General features: G+C 39.7%; 6 protein-coding genes across 11 annotated transcripts in view; 4 read left to right on the forward strand and 2 right to left on the reverse strand.

Annotated features, from left to right (window-relative positions):
* The window catches only part of Mtap (Methylthioadenosine phosphorylase), a 6,307-nt gene extending 5,544 nt beyond the window's left edge, over positions 1-763 (forward strand). For both annotated transcript variants that reach the window (XM_022792559.2, XM_022792558.2), the window contains exon 5: positions 314-763. In XM_022792559.2, the coding sequence (XP_022648294.1) occupies positions 314-531 (218 nt within the window). In that variant the 3' untranslated portion in view covers positions 532-763. The remainder of the gene's footprint in view (positions 1-313) is intronic.
* Positions 764-1,677: 914 nt separating this feature from the next.
* RpL14 (ribosomal protein L14) lies at positions 1,678-14,378 on the reverse strand. 2 transcript variants are annotated; one of them, XM_022792563.2, is made up of 3 exons: positions 14,355-14,378; positions 2,371-2,604; positions 1,678-1,953 (listed from the first exon to the last, which is right to left on the reverse strand). In XM_022792563.2, the coding sequence occupies exons 1-3, from the start codon at positions 14,361-14,363 to the stop codon at positions 1,720-1,722; spliced, it is 477 nt and encodes a 158-aa protein (XP_022648298.1). In that variant the 5' UTR covers positions 14,364-14,378; the 3' UTR covers positions 1,678-1,719. The 2 variants fall into 2 exon arrangements, with proteins under 2 accessions (XP_022648298.1, XP_022648297.1); XM_022792562.2 differs by lacking the exon at positions 14,355-14,378 and adding an exon at positions 2,979-3,101.
* MED10 (mediator complex subunit 10) lies at positions 3,189-5,983 on the forward strand. 2 transcript variants are annotated; one of them, XM_022792565.2, is made up of 4 exons: positions 3,189-3,333; positions 4,145-4,360; positions 4,598-4,744; positions 5,179-5,983. In XM_022792565.2, exons 2-4 carry the CDS (start codon positions 4,145-4,147, stop codon positions 5,269-5,271), a joined length of 456 nt encoding a protein of 151 aa, XP_022648300.1. In that variant the 5' UTR covers positions 3,189-3,333; the 3' UTR covers positions 5,272-5,983. The 2 variants fall into 2 exon arrangements, with proteins under 2 accessions (XP_022648300.1, XP_022648299.1); XM_022792564.2 differs by lacking the exon at positions 3,189-3,333 and adding an exon at positions 3,556-3,768.
* Positions 7,903-18,064, forward strand: capt (adenylyl cyclase-associated protein 1). 3 transcript variants are annotated; one of them, XM_022792556.2, is made up of 7 exons: positions 7,903-8,568; positions 11,790-11,948; positions 14,378-14,497; positions 14,933-15,087; positions 15,367-16,097; positions 16,326-16,710; positions 17,048-18,064. In XM_022792556.2, the coding sequence occupies exons 2-7, from the start codon at positions 11,864-11,866 to the stop codon at positions 17,129-17,131; spliced, it is 1,560 nt and encodes a 519-aa protein (XP_022648291.1). In that variant the 5' UTR covers positions 7,903-8,568; positions 11,790-11,863; the 3' UTR covers positions 17,132-18,064. The 3 variants fall into 3 exon arrangements, with proteins under 3 accessions (XP_022648291.1, XP_022648292.1, XP_086837429.1); XM_022792557.2 differs by lacking the exon at positions 11,790-11,948 and having other exon boundaries at positions 7,905-8,568; XM_086981303.1 differs by lacking the exons at positions 7,903-8,568; positions 11,790-11,948 and adding an exon at positions 13,967-14,170.
* Positions 17,388-20,844, reverse strand: LOC111244940 (uncharacterized). Its single transcript, XM_022792555.2, has one exon. It carries the CDS (start codon positions 20,101-20,103, stop codon positions 18,517-18,519), a length of 1,587 nt encoding a protein of 528 aa, XP_022648290.1. The 5' UTR covers positions 20,104-20,844; the 3' UTR covers positions 17,388-18,516.
* Positions 20,845-21,020: 176 nt separating this feature from the next.
* The window catches only part of LOC111244937 (bridge-like lipid transfer protein family member 3B), a 50,849-nt gene continuing 47,114 nt past the window's right edge, over positions 21,021-24,755 (forward strand). The window contains exon 1 of the mRNA XM_022792545.2: positions 21,021-21,304. Coding sequence (XP_022648280.1) covers positions 21,261-21,304 — 44 coding nt within the window. The 5' untranslated portion in view covers positions 21,021-21,260. The remainder of the gene's footprint in view (positions 21,305-24,755) is intronic.

Consider the following 24,755-nt stretch of genomic DNA (forward strand, 5'->3'; position numbering starts at 1 on the left):
ATATATAAATATTCACATTCCATGTGATATAGCAGTAGTTCAAGATAAAAAAAAATATATATATATATATTTTACTACTGCTATGTCACATGGAATGTGAATAAATATAGATGCAAATTGTGTTCGTCAATGAGTCGAAGTGAATCGTAGCAGTGTGTAGATGGCAGTTTTCTCAGTGAGCTTACGAGGATACGAATGCTTTAAAGAAAGAAGGTAGCTCGCCCAGCTACGTAGAACGACATATTTCTCTTTGCATTTTATTACCACCAGTCTGAAACACTTAACAAAAAACCGTAAATTGGTGCGATTTTAGGGATCCCGTATGCCGCATTGGCTATTACCACCGACTACGATTGCTGGCGGGAGGAAACTGTCGATGTTGAAAAAGTCATGTCCACTTTAAAATTAGCTGCAGATGGGGCGTGTCGCATTCTGAGGGCAACCCTGCCAAAAGTCGCTGGCTATGACTGGCATAAAATAAACAACAATCTCGTTGACCAACTCAAGATCGCTGTGATGCACACCAAGTAGCGCAACTGGAGCGGTTGCAATCGTAATCCCTATTAGATAGAGCACATATAGCCCATTGATACTAATATTGAAACGTTAATATAAAGCGGTTAGTGAGCAGTCAGTTAATGGTCCAAAGATTTGAAGACCGTCTGGACATGTAAAACGATTATACATCAGTCACAGAATACATTCCAAGCTGAATGAGTCATAATAATATATACACATAATAAATAAATATACACATTAAAAAGTTTTTTCATTTGCACAAGTAGTTAATTGGCAATATTTGAATAATATATATTACTTCCGAGCATTCGCAGGGTAGTTACAGGGTTCCGATAAAAACAATTGTAATTTTTGTAAAGTCAACTTGTGCAAAAAAAATTTACTTTTTTTGCACAAGTACAAGATCTATAGAAGGTTAGTTATTAGAACTCTTATCTGAGTTAAATCGATTCATACGTTACAATCAATTAAAATAATTGATGCGAAAACGTGTTAATAATATTTCCTTTTATAATCAACTGATTTAAAAATTCCTTACTGAAAAAGGAGCTGCATTATTCTAGGGTTTTAGAACATTAAATTTAAGACTTGTTTCACACAAGAGGTAGCTGTCGCCTGTTTTGCACAGAAAGATGAATCGTTCGAAAAACAAGTACAGAACGAAACGCACTACACTTCTGTCAATAGGATGACCATTGAAGATTTAATCCAATCGGAAATACCAAAAACTCTCGAAGTTGAGGTTTACCGAGTTCAGCGTTCCCTGAACGAAATCTATTTGTTAATTAGTGACGCCCTGTATTAAATATATCAATATATTACGGATCTGTCACAATAGCCCTTAAGCTTAGTTATCAATGTAGTAATTAATAGGCGGATTAGAATCTAAAGTATGATCTTTCGGAACTCTGAACCTTTATCATTATATGAAAATCCTAGAATGCTTGCGGCTGTTCTTGAAAGTCGAAAACGTTTAATATTTAAAACCAATTAGAATTTCAACTATAACTTTCAGCACTTCTGAACCTCCGTTAATATATACAATCCAGTGACGTGCGTTGTGATCTAAGGCATGAATAACAAAGGATTCAGGCGTCCCCATCTTAATAAACTGTTACTTTTAAAATCGAGAGACAGAGGCAGAAAAGACACCTGTCGTATATTGTCAAGGATATCTATGACAGACCAATTGTCATTGATTTATTGGGTTCCCTTCAGAGCGTCGATCTTTTCCTTCTTCTCAGCGAGCTTCTTGAAGAAAGCTTTACGTGCAGGCTTTCTTAATTTCCCGTACTTCAAGTTGATCAAAGTGTTCATCTTCTTCTTCAGGTGCAACACCTTGAAGCGTTGAAAGTCGTTGAGGTTTTCTCGGATTTTCCGGGCCTGCAATTTCTTGTAGAACAGGGAGTCGTAAAAGATCTTCTCGACGTTGCTCTGCAAGTTAAGAAATACGTTTCTTAAAAATCACGCCTGTCGTCTACGGTACCTCACTATCGTATTAAGAGATATGCAAACATAGTGATCATTATCGGAAAAACCTCTCTTCAATCAAAGATATAGTATGAATTGTCTTTTTGGAACATGGAGTTCACATTCAGCAAATATGTAAAGAGGAAAATCGAGCTCTTAGGACAATTTCATATGTATAGTGGAGAAACCTAAAGTTATTACTACGGTTTCAAGTATACTCGCGTTTATATCGATTTATCTCATTATATTTCTGACAATTGCTTAGTAGCTATTTTATAAGAAACGATTCAGCCCGTAAGGCTGAGGTTTTATCTTGAAAACTGTAGATTAAAGACATCAATAACAACATTACAAAATAAGATAAAGGATTGTGTGCCTTACATCGACGAATTGCTTATGCACGAGGCGGTCCTTGGTGCCTGCACAGAAACCCGTCAGCACCTGCGGTGTGAGCCGTATATGCTTAAATAGTTGAGGTTTGCGCTTGAGGCCCGGACCGGTGACCAAAGCACGGTTTTGGTCGACGACATCGACGATGACGCCAATCCGACCCTTGTCTTTTCCGCGAGTCAGATAAACCACGCGCCCGATCTCCACAAAGTACCGATTGTACGGCTGTCATCCAATCGTAAAATAAATACGTGAGTGTAGACAAGATAAATAATAAAATAAATCAAGACATCGCCAACTGCTTAGCGTCCGTAACTATGAGTAACTGTTCCGTTAATAGTTGGATAAAAGTTATTAGCAGCATATTAAAAACCACTACTACTTAAGGTAGCTGCTGGTACTCGAACGACAAGCTTTTCTATCCACGTGCAGCGCAACCTAACAGGTCAGTGCATCAAGATTTCACACATTCTATCAATAAAATTTCTATTTCACTTAAGAGGCACGATTCGCTAGTTACCCTGCACAATATAAACTACAGATATAGTTAAATTCAATACGCAAAAATATGTTTTGTAAAAAAGTTTCATAAGACACACCATCTTCTGGCTAGAATGGAGCGAAAAGAGGCCTAAAAACGGAAGCGAGTTGCAGACCTTTGTTCGAGTGGTTTTGTTTTCGAAAGATCCCGCGCTTTTCAAATAAATTGAATTATGAACAGATGTGAAACACTTTTTTCAAATTTTCATGAAAATGATAGCCTGAGTTTTACTGCGCTACCTGCTAAAATTATAGGAGTTTTGCCGTAGTTAAGTGATAAAATATTACTTTCTATCAAAAACAGTATACACCACTCTCTCTCTGGGGATCAGCACAACATTGCGCATTTGTTTTTATTGCTTTACGAGCTCCGCTAGATACCGATGCAGTGGGATGCGAACATCATAAGGCAAAGTGAGCGACTGTCTTAGTATAATTTATGTATTTGACCTCATTAAACTGTCCCGTTTTAAGTGCTAAACCACACAGGCGTAGTATAATAAGGATCATTTGATTTTGAAAAACGCCCTGTTACATTTTCGAACCGTGTGTTCATAGAAGTGCCTGATGCTGAACTTTCCATATTCTTGCAGGTTGATTCGCTACTAAGTTTATAAACTTATGAGCGATTTATTTTGATCGGTCATTTTCTGTGCCCACCGGCGTGGCTATTAGCTAAACATGTTACTGACTAATAATGTAGAAATTAGTTTCCTTGCAATTCGGGTTTGCCGGACTATTTTAGTTATTTGCAATGTGCGCATTTTCAATGTGATTGCTACTATTTCAACACTGCAGTAGTGTGTCGATGCCCGTTATTACGAACTGTGAAAGCTTCCTATAAACAAAGTAAATGTTTTCTATACTATATCTCATATTTGCAACTAAAACTTATATATCTTATATAAAAAGAAGCTTATATATCAGTTGATTGTAAGCAATAATGTTAGTTTTTGTTCTCCGAGTTATAAAGTGATCAATATATACCGAGAGATTACAGATGTTTGTGACATTGATGGTTTGCACTGCGACATGAAATCTGTAAAGGAACCTTCAAGTGAATGTCGCGTAACTTATAATTAGATATAAATCTATTAAAACCTACCTTAAAACGCCATATTTAATTAGTGAGTTATGTTAAATAGAGGTATTCCAGACTGGAGATTTATGGCAAATGTAAGCATAAGATTTGAAATGTGCCTAATATATGTTTCATTATTGTTAGATGGCGGGGTCAACAGGCTCTCCAAATCATCTGCAGCAATTAGAATCGACGCTTGAATCTTTTGTGGAGAATGTTCGCCAACTGGGGATTGTTGTGGCTGATTTTCAGCCTCAAGGGCAGCCCGCCCTCAATCAGAAGATTACAACACTCGTCGGACTTATGCAGGATATCGAACGTGTTCGGCCACATGTTGAGGATATCCAGGTGCCCTTAGAAGTAAGCAGCACCAGCAGCAAATTTGGGTCAATTTTTTTTTTTTGTTTACACATATGACCCGTGTAATTTTTGCAAAGGTCCCTCTTATGACGGCTTGCTGTCTATGGATCAAAATCAACATTTTAATCGTCACTGTGCATAAAAGACTATTTTTCTTTTAAGGTACTGGCTATTTATTTTCGGTGGTCAACATTGGCGATAATTAACAAATGCATACATATATACATGCTTTAACAGGTCTGCGATTATATTGACGAAGGTCGCAACCCACAGTTGTACACGAAAGATTGCATGGAAAAGGCACTAGCAAAAAACGAGCAGGTGAAGGGAAAAATCGATGCCTATCGAAGGTTTAAGGCGCTGTTAATAGTAGAGCTGAATAAGGTATGATATAATTACATCATGGGTTATAGTGTCTAGAAATTTAGTGATACACTCTAATTTTAGCCGCAAATGATACTCTGTGATATTTTCTTAGCTATATGATTTTGAATGAAAGGTCGGTTACCTACTGAAAAACTTGTTTCGACTGCAAGATTATTAGCGTCAGGCGGCTTCCATTATTAAGAGTCGCAAAGAATAATTACCTTGTAGAAAATTTGCACAAAGCAAGGTTTAAGTTGAAAAAAAAGCACCTATGTCCGATGAGAGGTGGTTTAAGCGTTTTCAAAATTCAACGCTTAGAACATCAACATGGCATTTTCCTTGATTGATTTACCATTGTTGTCTAATAAGTACTAATCACAAACGTATTATTTAAGCTACTATTATATATTATTAACTTTAAGTTGAGCTAGCTAAGTACTGGTATACCGCAGGTGTTTCCGCACGAGATGAACAAGTACAGAGCATATCGAGGGGAGAACGGCCTTGCCCCACCACCGCCGAATATGCCACCGAATTTACCCTAGAAATGCTTGCAATGTAAATGTTATTTAGCTTTAACCTAGGGAGCTAACTGTACAGAACTGGGTGTTCCGATAATCCAGTTATAATCGACTACGACGAATGCTTCTGAGTCATAACAACCAGAATATGTGGCATCGATGTGAAAGACGGTAGGAACTGGATCAGCCATTTCGTCTTTCTTACACGTGTAGAACAATGTGTCACTACTGTATATTAAGTAATTTATATCGATAAGAATGCGGACAAAGCAAAAGTAATTGTCGCTCAATATCAGATTTGCTTGGCAGTTTTTCAGGGAAAAATATATAAAATCAATGGCAGGGTCCATCGTACTACGATAAACATACAGCTTAGTGCATAGAAGGAAACTTATCTAGCAAATCTATTTTTTTGAAGGACTTATTTGACAATAATCATCATCCGTTTGGTGTCAATAATACCGAAAGAGGAAGACAGAGAAACGATTTAATTTCTTTTTTCAAACGTATCAGTGAAGTATGGAAGTGAAGTTTTGTCAGCAAATCACTATACGGTAGGAAGTGTTTGAGGTGGTAGACTAATGATGCGATGCCACGTTTTTCTAAATGCTCAGGAAGATTGCACAATCAGACAGGTCGCAAAAGACAAACATGGCAGAAACAAGTGTATTAATAAAGTCAAATTGAATATTGTTGTACATGGCTGCGTGTATCACCTTCAAATTGTATAAATATATATGCATGTGTCTTTATTTAGGCCTAAAAGAGCCAACAACATTTGAGTGCGATAATGGAATGAATCGGATGTGTTTCATCATTTTTAAACTGTTATAGCTCATCTAAGGCTAACATTTCTATTCGGCAGGTAGCAAAAAATATTCGAATTTCGTATGCATCCGGACAACAGTTGCCTATATAGATCCTGCTGTAGTTGTGCCGGAATCTACAGTAGTGTTTTTTATGTTACTTAGCAGATATCAAAATAACTGACATGATACGACAATCTTCCGACATGATTGAATGTCACTTATTATAGTATAACACTGCTACAACGGTTCCTATTGCTATAGTACCTACTATAGCACAAGTTTAAGATGCCCATATTGGTCAGGAAAAACTCGTCTGAGGGAAAAGGAAATCTGACTTACTATTTTTTGTTAATATTCTTGCTTCAACCATACAGTGTTCATTCACTGCCTAATTTTTGGCTGATTGTTATCCTATGGCTTCTAAAAATACGGATAACAATATTTTTATCGCTAAGCACCTACTATAGGTAGATTTTATATTGGCAGTCTTACCTTTTATTACAAATATTTTAGCTAAGTGAGGTAGCTATATGGTTAGATATTGGCTTCCTTATTTGCACGTTAATGCTTTTTGGCTTAAGCAACACCAAACGTATCCTCTAGAGTGACAAAGAAACTTTACTTTAAAAAAACGATGACTAATTTAACACCGATATATTGGAAACTGAGAATATGCTAAACTACAACACGCATTTAAGTTTTTTCATGCAAACTATGTCATTTTTTGGTTTTAGCAAGCATCGATCAACGAAGATACAGTTTCCAGGATAATTACATTTACCTCTCCTTCACTACATTCCATCATTGAATCAATCAAGAAAGCTAAAATTAGTTCATTCAAATTTATACTGTTCAAACTCCTGTTCCGAAATATTTAGGTATCATTGTACATTCATTCATACTTTTATATGTATAATGTTTACACTATAAAAATAGTAAATTAAAATTTCTGAATTTATCTTTTGTCCTAACATAGTTTGATTTTGGTAACTAACTATTAATAATGGTCCGTGAAAATTAAACGGAAATTACCACAGCGTGTCAGTTTCACAGAGCGGTCTTCTAGTTCACATTGCACTTCGCTGTTTAATCAGTGAAGTACTGACCGTTTTCGCTATGACACATACATATCTAATTACCCGATTGGAGGCACAAAGAGGTTTACATCTAACGAGATTTTTAGATCGAATTTCAAACTTTCATCGATCGCAATTTGTGGTTAAAAGAGTGGAATGCCCTGAAGTACGCTTATTGAAAAGCTTATGAAATGTTCCAAATATAATACGCTGCCAGTTGTTTTGGATATGAAGTTCATCAGAAATATGTTTTAGCAAATCAGTAACCCATAACAACTGCACAACTAACAACTATGTTACAGCTAATTATTGCAGTACCATTGCTGCCGAACTGAAACAAAATCTTCCATGAACGTCTGCTTGGTATAAAGCCGTAGGAGAAAATGTAATAGATGTGTAATAAAATATACATGTAGGTTATGTAAATATAAAGTTGCGTATTGACAATCATGGCAACCGTAGTATTTATCGTTCTGTAAGTAACAGGCACGTTAATCACCGACCATTACATTGCTTATATAAGAAATTGGTTAATGGGCATCAGTTGATATCGTATGATCTCCGAAACCGGATTTCGGAAAAATACAGAAATCCGTAAAGTTACCGTTAGGAAGTTGATTGACTCGATCTAGATATCCGCGCGCATCAATACCTAGTTTATCACTAGGAAGACATGTCGGCCGCGCCCTTTTTGTAAGCAGATCGCCCGGCGTCGTATAGGAACCGCAGAAGTGGCCAGAACAGTATGCATCCATCAATCACCAGTCAGCCAGCTTGAAAATCAGCTAACAACAACGTTCCATTGTACGAGCGACGGGGCAGTACGAAGAAGCATATACGCTAGCTGTTGACATCTATGAGAGCTGTGGATATGATGACTGTTGTCTGTGTTGTAGAAGCCGGGTAGATGTGACGGTAATTGTAGCTATCGTAGCTGCTGCTGTTGTGGTTGAGTAAGCAGACGGGCCGGCTTGCTTAGCTCTTTCAAGCCGCTCAATTCTATTGAGTAGTATTCCTGGTTAACGTTGAAACGAGTACCACAAGCAGGCCTATATTTGCTATATCAGTCGACACTCACCCTGAGCTGTCCCGTAATGTTGTGTTAGAGCGCAGCTATTGTTCGATGAGCTATAATTGTTAGCGGCATTTGGGAGCCGTTTCTGATGAAACGCGGTCTCGAAGGAGACTAAGTGTCGGTGCGTTACTGGCATCGCTTGACCGTCCGCGACGATTTTGCGTCTCTCGGACGAGCGTTAGCACACAGTTACAATAACACATTGACTGGCCGGTGTCTTAATTTCGACGATCGTCTCCACTGCGCGTAGGCAGGAGTATATACAACGCATAGTCAAAAAGAAAAGGCACAACACCTTTTTATTTTCGAAGATTCTCCTGCGCTTACTGGTGCACAGTGATATTAATCCTTAACTAATCAGGTAGGTCACAATGCGAATTTTGGAGTAAGAGTTGATTATTACCAGTTATACATGTATGAAATGGATGTGGCTGATAGTGGGTGGGGCGCTACGCGGTAGTGCCCACATTCAGTGCCATCAAATCAATGATGACTCTGGTTTCTATTCTGTGTATTGTAATTGCAACTACTTGAAAGTTGACGGTGATATTCTTTTCAAAGCATTCATATCATTCCTAGGCGGTCAGGTATTGGACCGGTTATGATTGGGCCTGCACAACTCTGTTTCAAGTATGTCTATGATCAAACGGTCCACTGTGCTGTAGGCATGAGCATAACGAAAATCTATTATCACTTGATTACTGAATAGCAAGATTCCTATTATATTTTGGGTTTAAAGCCTATGGCTTCTATATTTAATAATCCGCAAGTGCCTTTGCGATTTATATGATCCTTGCAGCTCTATAAAGTAATATAACTGGTCTTACCGTTAGAAAATTAGTATAACATTTGTTAATCATTCAAATACCATGTGTTAGCTGTGTGACCAGAAACCTTAATGTGTAATCAACTTAAAATGCATTTTACCATCTCTGTGCATATGTTATTCCGGCGCGAGTCTTTAGCTAAAGAATAGTTTAAATTAAAGAACTTGTGTGGAATCCTTCTTCCTGTTACGTACTTCGCGTTCTCAACCGGTGTTTAGGATGGCCGTTCGTTAGGTACCCGACACACGTAGGCCAATATGTTTTGTTAGAGTCATAGAGTAAGTCAAGAATGCGGTGGTGGAAAGGGGCTTCCGTTAACACAGCCTTATTACAAGTTTTAGCTTTTGTGGTTAAAAAAAAATTAGCTTGTTATTCTTTTGACTGCGAAGACCTCTAACTGTGCTTCTTGTTAAGTTTTCTTAGAAGAATCACAGGCCATCGATTGCACAGCGATAAAAACTATTCGGGCAATTAACTGGTAGCTTACGTTATCGAAAAGGAGTCAAGCCAATTTCTTCTTTATATCGTTTTCTAAAACGTAACCTCAATTTCCGTATTCCTTTTCTGACTTATTCGTTACAGCTTAACTTATATATGTTTTAACGTAAAACCGACAAAGAGTTGAGTCAGGCGATGAAAAAAGAACTGCAGTTTTTTTAATAATAGCATTGACAGGAGATTACTAGAAATTACTGAAATTTTTTGATTAATTTTGAGTTGGTATTTTTTAGAGTAAGATGAAAGAGTTTATTAATTTCCAACTATGTATGAACAACATATTCAATTATCCAACCAAATTCTGAACATTATGTCCCTGTCAAAACAAAAGTAACAGCTATACACACTCATTAAACGTTAACAATATTAACAAGTTATTCTTATTAATGTTGTTTATGAAAAAAGTTTGCCCCATTGTTAGCATCAGTAGTAGCTTCGCGCACTTCTCGCACGGTTCATAGACAGCTCGTGTGGTGGATCGTCTTTATTATTGTTGTGTATGTTCACAGCTGAATTGCACATGAACATATATTTATATATTGCCACATTTATCTCCGTCTGCCGTCTTTGTCACTGGGTAATGCCCCATTTTAGCGGGTTGTTTCCTGCCGAATCAATTTCTCCATATTTGGGAGGTTGCTTCGGCTGCTGTTGCCGCAATAGCTGTTTAGTCGTCAACGACATTTGCTATGGCTTCGAACAGCCGCAAACCAGCGCCAGCACTAGTGTCTATCAGAACCGACAAACGCACGACGCTAGAATTAGTCGTAACTGAAGCAGTGCGGCAGATCAACGTTTCAAGGACCAAATATGCAGACCAGATCCAGCAGGGCTACGCACCAGAGAAGATGGCCTACCAGAATCATTACGTTTGGCGAAGGAGGAGGAGGAGGAGGAGGAAGATCAGCGGCAGCAGCAAATGAACGCATAATGACCGAACAACCACTCGCTGCAATGGCCTATTAGCAGCATCTTTTACTGAAAAACAAGTTCGTTATGCAGTCAGGTAAGACAGGCAACGACAGCAGCAGCAGCAGTATCAGCAGCGACTGAAGCAGGCCAACAGAAAGGCAACCAAGTGAGCTTTTTTTGTTCACGGTGCCTGGTTCGGACGAATATACACAGGCAGGCTGACGGGCGGGTCAACGCGCGCAGTTTCACAGTGCTCGCTCCTGTCAGAACGCACATATCCACTTTGTGTTTCGCACCTTCTGTATGGCGATATTGTCGACTACATGAATTAGCCAATTGGCAGTTAGTGGATACAAAAATAGAAAGCGTCTGCAAAGAATATCGGAGATATCTTCGTCATGATCATCCCTCCCATTAAAGTAGCAAACTATTCATAATTTGTTCGTTTTACTCTCACACGCACCTACACGTACATACAGGTGCGTTCAGACTCATAGTCTAATCATTCATGCTACTGTTATCGCTTATTTTAGTGTTAATCGCTGATCAGCGAGCAGCAGTTATCATTATATAAGCCAGTTGTATATATACATTTAAGACATTCTATGATGGATTACTTTTTGGTTTAGAAGAGATGGTACACTTAGACAAACAGCCAGTCAATTCCAATCAACGAAATACGTAACGTAAAAAAAGTTGCGCTACGTTTTTCTCAATATCTAGCTGGTAGCTGTGTGTTTTCTTTTCCGGGTCTTAAAAGAAGGAACTGCTGCCCAAGCTCACGGCTTAGCAGATAACTAGGCTCTCATCACCTATATATTCTGTTATCTTTGTATAGCTGCTAAAATAGCATCTAAGAAATGTAGAGTGGTCTGTGTGCTGAGCTATTCTATGGTTTCGATATAGACGTTAAAGGTACGATAATGAGGTTGTTTCATATACATATCTGGCATAAAAATAATTGTTTTTGTCGTAGTGGGCGGAAACCCAAGCTGTGAGAACTAAGTGCATAAACTTTTGATGCTGACATACAAGGAATGTCTTAAGCTTGTACTGATGTTACCATTGGTGGCTAATTGCAAAATTAACAAAATTTATTGCGGTTTAACGTTGCGCTATTGTAGTTTGGGGAACTCGCCGTAGTAACTGTATTGAAAAACTGGTTTAGGTACAACAGACACGGTTTAATTTAAACAAGAACAATACAAACGACAATTCTAAATAAACTTGCAATGTGGAAACTGACTCCTTAATTGATATCAGAGACTTAACGTAGTTCAATAAATGACAGATTATTTATCCCTTCAACATCTCTGACTGCCGACCGTGTGTCCTGGATCCGTAGGCTTTCCAGTAGGTGCGGTCGTTCTAGTATTCAACACCCACTCTGTCGGGTGTTGAGGTGGAGACCCGCTCGAAATGTACAGAAATGAGATGAGTCATCTCCAACTTTTGGCCCTGTTTTCCCGCCTGGCCCGTCTCGACTGCTGCCGAGCAGAATTAGGTCGGTTCGTGGCATTTCCTTTGTTTTTTATTTTACGACACGCACTACATGACATCTAGCATGATACGATATTTATTGCGTGAGGTCAGTCAGTCGAAACTCCCATTCCCATAATTATCAATAGTAAAAATAAACTAGCACTAATACTACGGAAATTAACGCTATTAATGTCGCTCACACATATATATTAACCAGTCCTGCCCCTCTGGGCGTGAATTAGTAAAAAGTTACTTTTAACCGTTGAAATTACCATTATTTTGTTAGTAGAGATGATAAAGGCGTGGGTATAATCCAAGATTATCGCATGTTATGTGAATGGAGGTGTAATCAGTGCTAAAAGTAGCGTAGGTTATGTCGATTAAATATGATAAAAAATGAAAGTCCACTGGAATGTACGAGTAGATGGAGCAACTCGCTGGTAATTCAAAAATATAATGAAGTTTGGCGTATCGGACCTCTCATAATGTTTGTTATAAGCTTAGCAAATCTGTGGACTACCTATTCATTCAGAGATAAACGATCATGTCCTATTAAGATCGTTGGAATCCATCATTGAAGTCCAATATCAATAGATTTATTTCCGTTCATACGTTTTGAATTGGATTGTGCGTACTCATTAGTTAAGCTTTTAGCGGTATCAGCTGCTGAGTGAGACTCATTTGGCAGCAGAAATCAGTAGTCAGGTGATCAGTGTCTGTGTGATACGGTATTGTTTAGACGCTGACGCGCCAACAGCTACTACTGCGGTACAGGAGTACAGTAATTGAACTGCCGCCGCCGGCACTCAACATTCTATAATATTGAAATTGTAAGCGGCTGCGATAAAACAGTATAGGCTTCAACTCTTCGCTGAAATGAAATGAATTCATAAAGTTATTGTTGATTATCGCAGCGCACTAAATTATTAGGGACGAATAGCTAACGAGTTTTTCGTTTTTAAGTCGTCTTCATTGACTGCGGTTAATTATATTATGGGAGCGTAGGTTTTGGCAACACAAGATATTCTTTCAAAATCTAAATTCAATAAATTTAGATTTTGAAAGAATTCGTGCATGGTTTCGCGTTTGATTAACAATGATTCTTTAAAAAGTTGTGCTCCGAGTTTATATTAGTGTTAATTTCTGAAGCCAAGTTTGGAGTGATTTTGGTTTTAAGCGATTATTAAAGCCGCTTTGCTGAGCATGTATTGTTATTCAAAAAACCTAAACGTGGAATGTTTCAGATGGTAGTGGGCGAGGCTGTCGCTTCTTTTGTTATTGTTGTTGTAGAAATGGTTTTTTGCCTGACGGACGATCGTAGGAGGTCTCACTCTGAGACTGGGTTAGGTTGAATTGAGCAGTTTTTCTCGTTTACTTCTACTCACATATGTGTGCACACACACATACTTGTATATATAAATAGGCCCGTATCCGTTTAGATTCCTGCAGAGGCCTACTCTTTCTTCGGCCTTACTACGAGACCTGGTGGTACATACGCCCTGATGTGTAATTGACACAATCGACCCACATTGCAGTTTACAGTAGGAGTACTGTGTTATAAGATCAGTTTAAAGTAGTGACCTCATCTAAGTCCATAGAGGGGCTGGTGTCATTAAAGAAAACGTTTTTGATAAGGTCACCATCGCTAGAATATATTGTGGAGTACATTACTACAATAATGATTAAAGGAGCTAGCCATAGTGTGGTTTAAGTATTCGATTCGATCCCCTTGGAGCCACTGAGATAAGATTTACCCAAAAAATAAGTAGCAATATTAAAGACACAATAAAACATTCATTCGTAAATCTTAAATAATGATATTTAGAAATCGCGTTTATTATAACATCAAGAATCTATTTTACTGCTATGCGTTGTTGTAGTAATCGGTTACGAAAGGCAGCTTAGCTCGCTGGTTCATTAAAAGTATTGCATTAACACATGTGGTACGCAGCGAGCAACACTGTGTAGTGGCGGCGGCCGCTGCGATAACTGGGAGGTATGTGAGAGTAAAGAAAAAGATCAGTTTGCTGGAACGTCAGTCCGCGTCTTGCTGTTGCGGAGCTTTAGATATTATTAATATTTAGTTAGTAGAAGTGGTACAGGGCAATCAATCTATAACGAATTGTAAACTCGTTGTACGAAACAGCTCTTTTGTTTACCTTCATAGCGATTACGGATTATAAGTGCTTGCAACTGTAGTAAAATTGTGAAAGTATGTTAAGACGAATATGCTTGGAAGACGGGGTAACTAAAAGTTCTGGTTTTATTTAGTGGAGTGGAGCATTTGGCAGTGCGATATATCAAATGGCTGAAAGACAGGAGGGATATTTCAAGTATTTCGTATACCTTTGAAGTGTTGACTAATAACTATCTAGCAAGTGTGCATGTGTTCGTCATTTTGTGGTCATTTGACAACTGTTATAATTACCATTGCCATGGGTGGATGTCTAGGCCGGGTCGATCCATCGACGATGTCTGCGCAGGAGCTGGAAGAGCTAATTCGGCGTCTTGAATTAGTGGTCACTCGGCTGGAGACTGCTGAAAACAGAGACGGAGGAGCAGCTTCGTCAGGTTGGTGGATAATATAGCTGAGACATAATTATATATAATTCATTATAAAATGTACAACCGCTGTGTTTCGCAAGCAATCGCTTGGATGTTTCGATCAATACAAATCCGTCGGAAGTCAGGTTTCGTGTGTGTCGAATCTATTACGAAATAAGAAAAAGGACATGGAAGTGCGTATATATGAAAAAAACAAAAAAAAAAAAAGGAAACGTTGAATACAATCTGCATCGTTTGCTATCACACGAATGCTTAACTGCTGAATAGAAAGTAAGTACTATCGAAAGCAAAAGGACTAGTCAGTTTGGCGCAAGCGCAATAACTCTTCTATAGTGCGCACAATAAAATTTAAAATAGCTAGCCGTCCCTTATATACCACTATTTAATATTCGTGTTTCCCTATGCTATTATAAAACGTTCGTATTTTTCTGGTGGTCTCAGACAAAGAAGTGGCTGCGTTCGTGACTGCTTATGATGACATTGTGTCGGGGCCGTTTGCGGATTACCTGCGTCTATCAAACCAGGTCGGGGGCGAGGTCGCTGAGCAGGCCACCATGGTTGAAACTTGCCTTAAACTACAACGGGGCTTTGTATTGGTAATATTATCTAGCATAGTGTTCACTTTTAAGGATCATTTCGAATTCGAACGTCTGAATTAGCTGTGCTGACACTTGCATTTTTTTTGGCGTATTTATTGCGTTTGTGCATTTTGGTTGGGAATAGATGTTAGTATAGGCAATTTTTTGTTCTGATAATTCTTCTACAAGGTTAAGCTCTGGGTTCCTTGAGCTGACTCTAAAAACAAAATTAATTGTTTACAGTATATATAACAGTAATACATTGTTGTCCGTGTTTTCTGTTCTGGAATGATCAAGATGGCGTCCAAATCGAGAAAGCCGTCCACAGACGAACTGATGGCCCTTCTTAGGCCACAGTCCGAATCGATCCAAAGTATTCAAGCCTTTCGCGAAGCTAAGCGAACTTCAAAGCTATTCAATCATTTGTCGGCAATCTCAGAGTCGATTCCCGCGCTTGGTTGGATTGCCGTTGCTCCCACACCTGGACCTCACGTCAAGGAAATGGCCGACGCTTGCCAATTCTACACAAACCGCGTACTAATGGAATACAAGAACTTGGACAAAACGCATGTGGAATGGACCAGATCATGGCTAGCTGTACTGGCTCAACTTCAGGCATATATCAAGCAGTATCACACGACAGGGCTCAGCTGGAACCCCAAAGGCGATAGCGCCGCGGCTGTTGCTAAAGCAACCGGTGATAGTTATGCCATAACCAGTAGATCCCCACAATGTCCACCCCCATCTACCCCAACTGGGATGCCGCCGCCCCCACCGCCTCCTTCTGTTGATTACATGCTCGGCAAAACAATACCCGCCGGTGGCGATGGAGATCCCAGAGCTGCTTTATTTGCTTCGATCAATCAGGGTTCGAATATCACTAAGGGCCTGAAACATGTCACTGCTGACCAAATGACACACAAGAATCCGTCACTGAGGGATTCGTCAGTGGTTCCTGCAAAAGCACATGGCGGTTCTAGTGGTAGAGCTGTAACCGCTCCGACGCCTCAAAGTGCAAAGCCTCCAAGGTACGTTAGAAATACTATTGAAATTTGTTATTTTTCGCAATTTTTCTAAATTTCTTGTTGACTCCATGTTTAAATCATAGATGTATGTAACTGGATGTCTAAATAGAATTACACCGTACTGCACGGATATATTAACGATGCATATATGTTACGAGGCCACTTTTTGAATCACCATAAGAGGTTTTAGCTGTTTTGGTTTACAATCCATCTGTCTTCGTCTGTATTTAGGGTTGAGCTTGATGGTAGGAAATGGATTGTGGAGTATCATCGTGACAATCCGTTGCTGGAACTGCGTGACGTACAAATGAATCAGGTAGTCTATGTATACGGCTGCCAGAACTCTGTCATTATCGTCAAAGGTAAATGCAATTCGATCTCTATTGACAATTGCAAGAAGACGTCGATTATATTCGATGATATCTTGGGGACGGTTGAATTCGTCAATTGTCAGTCCGTTAAAGCACAGGCCCTAGGCAAAGTCCCGACGGTTGCTATCGATAAGACGGACGGCGCACACGTCTTCCTCAGCCCGACGAGCATGGACACGGAAATTGTCACCTCAAAATCATCTGAGGTCAACGTCAGCGTGCCTCAAGGGAGCGAAGGAGATTATGTAAGTGGCGGCTTACTGTGATAAATCCGTAATATGATTTAGGTGACGATGCATAGCGCCTATAACCTTTACCCTTTTAGAATAAAAAGCATTTACAGTTTGGCAAGGTTGAGCAGTAATCGAATAGGAAACAGAACTTTAACGTATTACAGTAATGTATTATATACACAGAAACACTAGTACGTTAGTACTATGTGAAATTGTTTGCTTTCCTCATGTAACGCGGCAAGAAACTTAGGTGGTAATTTTTATGTACTTAATTTCTTGTTCCTTGGTAACCGCTAGTAGTGCCTATATTCATCTACTCATGCAGTTTTTTTGCGTCGTTTTTGTGTAGGTGGAATGCCCTATCCCGGAACAGTTCAAGAGCACCTGGAATGGGAAGACCATGAACACCGAGATTCTTGACATTTCCACTTAATTAAGCAATTTACGAAGCTGAGTCACCGCTGATCATCCCCGGAGTAAAAATTGTCCCCGCTAAATATTGAACGGACTACAGTACAGTAATAAGTGAATAAACAGATGAATCAAGCAACTCGAGCCGAGATGCTTATCGTGGCTCAATAATTTCTGTGATCAAATCTGTCTTTAGGACAAACTGGTCTCAGAGCCCTAGAGGATCACACGTATTTATACACCACTGTATACCTAATACTAATAATGAGGTAGATGAAAAAGATATTCACGCTCTGGTGTCACATTTTATTAGCAATATTTTTTTTTATTGAACACTAGGTTCAATTGGAAATTTACTATATACATTTAGAACACAGTATATATTCCGTTAGAGGTACAATATGGCGTTTGTTATGGGCAGCAGGAATGTTGGTATATATATATACGCCGCCTATTTTTATTTGTTATCAATCCTTACGTTTTATGTTGCTCAAAGGAGAACAAAATGTTAAGGAGAACAAAAAAATAGCATTTTTTACCGTGCGTAAAGGAGGCGAAACCTAGTTTTGAAGTAAGTTATTAAATTACAAATCATTTTACAAATTTTAGTGTTCCATATATAACGCATGAAAACTTTTGTATATGGAAATTTTTAAAAAACGGCATAACGGAAAAAAATAAACAATATAAATATTGACTTCAAAATTACTTTGTCTCCAACGTGACGAAAATATTTCGTCATTTCTTTTCTGGTTTTGACTAGCTCGACATTTGCAAACAAGTCGTAGGAACTTGTACATTCAAACAGAACAGTGTACTGCCGGAAACTTTATTGCCCGCCAAAATTTGCTTTGCTTGTCAATATTCAATTGATGATTTATTCGTTTGTTTCAAGATCTGCCTATTACTGTGATCCTCTTTGAAATAAAAAATAAAAATCGAATTAAAAAAAAAACATTCTCTCATTACTAGCTTAATATTTTGTTTAACAGCTCAGGCTAAGTATCAGAAATTTAGCGCAAGCCGTCTACATTGATCGTACTTTAGTCTGTAATTTATCTTTACACGATCTTTGCGATCAGGATTTCTACTGAAATTGGTACTTCCCGAAAAATATCGTTCTCTTATTTTTTGTCTAAATTATGATTTAACGAAGGTGGTCACTTTATGAAAAATCGTTGTCAAACTGTATTTTCTCTGTTAGTATGTGTGTCCATTTGATGTAATAAAACTAATGTTCCATTAACAAATATTTGGCTTTTCAGGAATTTTATATTAACGGATATATATAGAAATAGTTAAGTTTGAGTTAAGCGATGTCTTAGTCGTAAGACATACAAGGCAGGAAGGTGGCTTAGTAGGAAATAAAATAAATACGATACGTCGTTCTTATGTTACTACTTGTTTCTATCTTGAATTAAATAATTGAAATGCCTGATGTTCAGGAGATTTGGGTCGCTCCCAGGGAGGCGCCACTCTGTCGGGATGGCACCCACGATGGCTTGATAGCTCTGGCTGCACACTTTCCTTGTTACTCCAATATTCACGCGGATCCAAACTCCACGCTCCATCAGCCATTTTAAGGGGCCAGGTGCATGTCTTGGCAGCTCGCTCTCCTGTATCTCTTGATGTGCCTTCAAGGGTGAGGAGTTCATCATCGTTGTCATCCCTGTCAGGCCACTCCCACGGCGCAGCCGGGTCGCGAAGAGGTCGTGGCCATGTCGACGTCTTTTCTTTCGCTCCTGTAGCTCCTGGAACAGCTCCAGGGGCTACTCCTAAATCTGTCTGCCATTGAAGCCGACTGGAATCGGATTCCGTTTCTGATGATCGATGCGATTGAGAACCTGTAGAATGTTGCCAATTACTGCTTAAGTCTTCAGTCGACCACTCAGGGTTGCCCCATTGGCTGGGCGCGAAAGGCGACCATGATGTAATAGCAGGCTCGCTCGTTTTTTTGGAAACTGCGACCTCGGCTCGAGAAGCTCCAAGTTGTTGTTTTAAACGAAAGGCATCTTGGCTCAACGCGTCTGGACGCGGCGGTACTTTTGGCGGCCCAGAAGGAACAGGTGAAGGTCCAGGTGTTGCTGCTCCACCTATTGATAAAAGGTTAATGACATCGTCAAGTCCGGAATCTTCTGCATCTGCTTCTGAAACAGAAGCGAGTGTAGACTCAGGCAATGCTGAGGAAAGTTCCCCACCACTAGGTGCCAGGTGGATTTCGGCTGGCCAAACAGAGCTACCACAAGCACTAGTCGTTATTACAGCGTGTTGTCCTATCGGGACCTGTGGAAGTGTTTGTGGCGTCGACGGCGTAGTCGATAACGTCGCCATGGGTGATGTGGGTGTTTTTACTGAGGGACCTGTTAGCCGATTAATAATTTGAGCAAACTGTTTCCTTACGGCCTCTTCGGCCCGACTACTATTCTTCAGAAAGCCACTCTGTTGCTGGCTGCCCTGTTGGCGCGACAATTTACCTAAAGCTTTAAAAACCAAGTATGAAAACTGGGCCTGCAGTTCAATGTAAGCCATAAGACAGGACGACACCGCATGAACAGATTCCGTTAATTCGGTCTCCCGATCTTCTTTAGACTGTCCCTCGAGACGTGTGAGTACATCTTGCAGCTGCATTAATGTTTCTGTCTTTACGGATGCAGAGGCCGCTGCTGTCGTTTGTGCTATTTCCTCCCAGTTGGCTAAAAGAGTAGATGCCGTTTCCCGGTAGAGTGGAACTGCATGAAACACTTTGACTAAGCATTTTGCTAGTGAGCAGCCAGATGTACAGAAATCATTCATCGCAGACACGTACAGACCGCAATGATCAAGTAGTGATGACACTTCATTCATAAAAGCCGATTTCGAAAATCCAGGAAGAAGAAGTTCTCCATTAGCAGTTTGGGGCGATTGCAGGATTCCGACTGACCCTACCCCCGCACCGGAAATCCCGCCACCGCAGCCGCCGACTTTAAATCCAAAGTGTTTCTTAATGTTTGCCATGACTTACAGGGCGTAGGCTGTCTACTTCTTGGGCGAAAATATCATGCGTTTGCAAATTCTTAACGTAGCTTGTCCTGTCTGATTTCTGTTTGCAACCCAATGGCTCCGGACCCTCAGCTGTGACAGGCAGACACAGCTGGTTTTTTCCCACAACAAACACACTTACTTTCGGACCGCGCACCATACAGCAAAACCACTTCTACTACGAAAACGACAACAATGGGTGAAGTAGCAAATTATTACACTGCACACCCTAAAGTTAGCCAAGCAGATTTCCTCCATTCGATTCAGTAAACATACAGCCGGATTCTTTCAATCAATTATGGTACATCCTGGACAGGATAAAAGGTTTGGCGCTGACCACGCAGCAGTGGCAATGACACTTGACAATTTCTCACCTACGAGAGAATGAACACCACTGCCACCAAATGAAGGTTCCAAAATGTAAATGCATGCCAAACGCTAAACGCCAACAAGCAGTAGTACGACTATTGTTAGATATTCTTTTTACTGGCGTTCTTTTGCTTTTACCTCCACGTTGGTTTGACATTCTGTTTGTATCTGGCATTATAAACGCCTTTGCTTATAGTAGCTAACTAGCCATTGTTCCGACATTTAACAGTTGGGGGATTTGTCGAAGGTATGGAAAACCCTCTGTTCAAGCAACGTTTAGCCCCGCCGTACATAAGCAACACTGTATGTGTATTACTGAGTACAAGTTGATTCAATCCAAAGTTGACACAAATGTCTCTAAATCTCGATTAGCTCTTTACTACCGTCGCTTATTCCGTCGCCATTAACACCCCACACCGCTAAATTTTTACATACGTGTCGGTGCATCTGTTAGTGCAGTTGCGGCTGCTACCGATGCCTTCAACCATTAGCTGCAAGTATTAATGGTAGCCTGCTTGCTCTTTGTTGCCATTAGATTCCTATGTACGTCTATCAGCTGTTGTTTAGTGCTAGTTGGCTGTGTGTGCAATGAACTGGAGCTGTTGTTGCAATGCTTGCGAACTTCGTTTAGGTAAAAAGTGGTAAAGCTGTGAGTCGTAGTGTAAGTCTGTTTGCGATGTGGCAGTGAAAAGGCATGCGGCAGATGGCCTACGAGCCCCTTCAGTTGTGACCTAGAGACCCCGGCGGCCGTCGACGGCATCAACATGGTGTCATTAATACGAAACCAGGTTCTTAAACATCTGTCCAAGTAAGCCGGAGATCATGCATAGCATCCCATCGGCAGCCAATGCTGACCGATAGCAGATATTTCAGGGAATATATAATAATAATAGTTTAAAAGAATAGTACTTTACACTGAATTGCTAATTATTTTGCAAGTTAGGGACTTGTAGCATACACTATAGGAGCTATTGGTTGAAATAGTTTAATCATGTCTTTCAATATAGGTTCACTTGGTGACCTATTGTTAGGTCAGAGTAGAGCAATAGCGCTAAATTCAATGCGAAAAAAGGTCTTGATAGATAAAGCTCGACGTGTACAAAGGAACAGAGTGAATATCCAAATTGTCTGTAGTATACTTATGTATCGTAGTAAAAACAATTTAATTGATTTTGCCAATAAAACTCGTGAGAATGAACAGTTAGTTTAAAGAATTGTGGATGATTTATTTGACACCCGATAGAGACAATAGAATAGTGTTTTTTACTATTCAAATGCTTGCCTTATTTTTTGAGGTAATAACCGACTGGTATGAAGCCTCTATCACCCTGTATATGTTGGACGGAAAACATAAACTTACCTTCATAAACTCATTTGTCACAGAGAGGCATTCCTGTTTTGCGTTAGGTTTTCACAATACTGTATAAAATATATAAAAAAGCTTGTGGAAAAGTGCGGATTGGTAAATTATGTCTAGTAATGAGATCAGGATGCTAATCGCCACATTTATCTGGTTGCAAGTACATATAACAAGCAGGACTCAAGCCATCCGTTCATAATTTAAACCAGTGGCTCGTAGTACCCAGTCTATAGAGAGTGCTAATCTGGAAAAGTGGCAGAATTTAGGGTCGTCAGCTCGTTCATTCGGACGGTACGTGACTACATCGTACAATCGACACATTTGTAATAGCCTTTCGAATCGTCTGATGCACGGATGTAAAAGCAAATCCACGAAACTTGTCTTTAGAAAGAGAGGTGCGACTCAAAAAAGCGTTTTAAAGCTACTAAAGCTAGTAATTAAAGCTATAATCATCTAATAATCACACTTCACAGACATCGCTAGTATTTCAAACCCGAGATCCACAGCTGCCTATCCACAGCAGAACCTTGGTGAAAAATAATAAATTTGCCCTGCTTAGAGCCACACGCTCGCTAAGCCAGCGTTATGATAACGTTTGTGCAATCAGGATATGCCTTGCTTAGGCTCTCCATTTTTAGGACTTGATACAAAAATTGTATCGTGTTCTTTTTGTCACTTACCTATGTGGCGCGCGTCCTTAAGCGAACACGCGACCGCACCGTTGTAATCGGACAATAGAACGAAACACAAGGTTTTCGTATGATTCTACACACATTTTCGAATGTTCACTTTTGCACATCTGTAAACTTCATAGTTTACTATCGTTTGTTTCATGTCATCAGCTCCTCGCTATTTGCTACAATGTGGCTCTCCATTTAGAATGATTACAATCAAACTTGACCAACTGTAATCTATGATTTAACGGGTTAAGGGACCTCACCATATAAAATAGTTGTACGTTTTTTACACAGCAGTCACTGAGATCTTTAACTATGTGACACACTTGTTTGGTTTGCATTTTCGCGGTTAATACGCATCGAATTATGACCCCTTTATCGGGTGCTTGAGTGCTTCGATCCCCTTTTAAAATTACATACTGTAATATTTGCATTAGTACACCTTTGCAAATGTTTTCATTCCGTGGCCTATATCCGCCACTACACAGTCCAGGTATCGAGCGAAATCTCTTATATACTAAGCTGACTAACGGGTAGCATGACTACCAACGACCCTTCGACGATGTCAGGGGCACCTTGCGCGAGTCTGCGGTTTCAGTCCCAGACAACCGAGCCTTTCATAGTCCTGAACATTTTGTCATAGTAGTACACGTTGCAAGTACGGCTATTTGTATTGCCCAGAAGAGTAAACGTTCACGTCTCTCCAAGGGCAGATCTGCAGTAAAAAGACATTACTTAGACTTTCTATCGCAAACGGGCACATGTCGTAGGCGCGTATATGCTAATAGTCCATAATTCTCCTGTTAAAAAAATACCACGTCATCACTCGACGTGTGGCTTTGTAATAGATTTAGGTTAGATGACAAATAGGAAATACGAAGGACTCGCCTAATTTGACAGGACTCTTCGTGATCCCATTGAAGTGGTACGATATAGTGTGCCTTTGTTGAAAATTAACCAAATAACCTGCCATTTTCTTTGCAACGCCCGTGCTACCAGGTCCATAATACCCTCTGTTGAGCTATCTATTGATCCACTAAAAGTGGGCCCTTGGACCTCGCAATACCGACATAACTGGAGCAAATATGATTTTTCTAGCCTTGGCCAACGCAGCTTTTATCTGCGGCCCTTGCGTGTTAGAATGCTTTCATACGAAACGGTGGAGCTTCCGAAAACGTGTATCAGGCTCCTCTGACGTATAGTCTCGAAACACTTGGATCAATTGAAAGTAAGAAGTTACAGTAACAAATTTAACGAGAGGTAACGATCTTCCCTAATCTAACGACCTGATCTAACGACCCCCCCCCCCCATCTGTTTTCCGAATGCTACTTAAAGATACTGCAAACTCGAGTCACATTAAATTTATTTACTAGAGGCTGCGTGGCATTTACGAATTTGCCGAGCATCCCGCTGGTCTAAAGGTAGTAACGAAATAATTATTCTGGCCGATTACTTTCTTCCAGAGGGAAGTGCTCGTACAATTTCGTTTCAAAGTTTTCTTATCTCGCCGATGTTGAAATCGAAATGAGCACCGGCGCGTGCGAATCCTTGCAAATGTCTGCGTGCCCACCTCACAATTCGGCCCGATAGCCATGCCCGTGTAACCTGGCTAACGGGTTATTTTTTCAGTTATGCAAGTTCATCAGTAACGTCAAGCACCGTTTCCTATGGCTTTCTTATTATAAGTGCTACATATATATAAAGGGAAGAAACTCGCATACGGGACTCATTTTATGCTCGCCAAACAATTTACGGCACTATCTAGCTATATAAAAAAGCGTAGTCTCTCTAAGCTGATATCATCAAATGATTGAAGTAACTCTATTCAGTTGATGTTCCACCAGACTGATCCCCGCAAGTACATAACCTCTTCCCTAGTATGAATGGATTCATCTTTGTTCATTCAATATATGTGCCTAGTTGCCATCTACCTACATATATATATATATATCTGGTTGAACATCAACATACAATTGAATAGAGTTACCGCAATCATTTGATGATATCAGCTTAGAGAGACTACGCTTTTCTGTATAGCTAGATAGTGCGGTAAATTGTTTGGTGAGCATAAAATGAGTATCATTTGCGAGTTTCTCCCCTTTCCAGGTTCACGGTCATTTTATCAAGAATCTCGTGTTTTCTCCATACATAAATCTTTCGAAGAAAACATTTTTAAACTATTAATTTAGTTTTTAACCTATATCAAGTCATACTCTTTAAC

This window comes from Varroa destructor, unplaced genomic scaffold (assembly GCF_002443255.2).
Source record: "Varroa destructor unplaced genomic scaffold, Vdes_3.0 BEIS01000002.1, whole genome shotgun sequence".
NCBI lineage: Eukaryota > Metazoa > Arthropoda > Arachnida > Mesostigmata > Varroidae > Varroa > Varroa destructor.

Bases quoted from the DNA above. Each gene is read 5' to 3' on its own strand.
- MED10 (XM_022792565.2), top strand. From the start codon at position 4,145: ATGGCGGGGTCAACAGGCTCTCCAAATCATCTGCAGCAATTAGAATCG. The intron at 4,361-4,597 runs GTAAGCAGCACC...ATGCTTTAACAG, and splicing joins ATATCCAGGTGCCCTTAGAA to GTCTGCGATTATATTGACGA. The intron at 4,745-5,178 runs GTATGATATAAT...GGTATACCGCAG, and splicing joins TAATAGTAGAGCTGAATAAG to GTGTTTCCGCACGAGATGAA.
- capt (XM_022792556.2), top strand. From the start codon at position 11,864: ATGTACAGAAATGAGATGAGTCATCTCCAACTTTTGGCCCTGTTTTCC. The intron at 11,949-14,377 runs GTCGGTTCGTGG...GTGGATGTCTAG, and splicing joins CTGCTGCCGAGCAGAATTAG to GCCGGGTCGATCCATCGACG. The intron at 16,098-16,325 runs GTACGTTAGAAA...GTCTGTATTTAG, and splicing joins CAAAGTGCAAAGCCTCCAAG to GGTTGAGCTTGATGGTAGGA.
- RpL14 (XM_022792563.2), bottom strand. The intron at 1,954-2,370 runs GTAAGGCACACA...CTTAACTTGCAG, and splicing joins TGCATAAGCAATTCGTCGAT to AGCAACGTCGAGAAGATCTT.
- LOC111244940 (XM_022792555.2), bottom strand. From the start codon at position 20,103: ATGGCAAACATTAAGAAACACTTTGGATTTAAAGTCGGCGGCTGCGGT.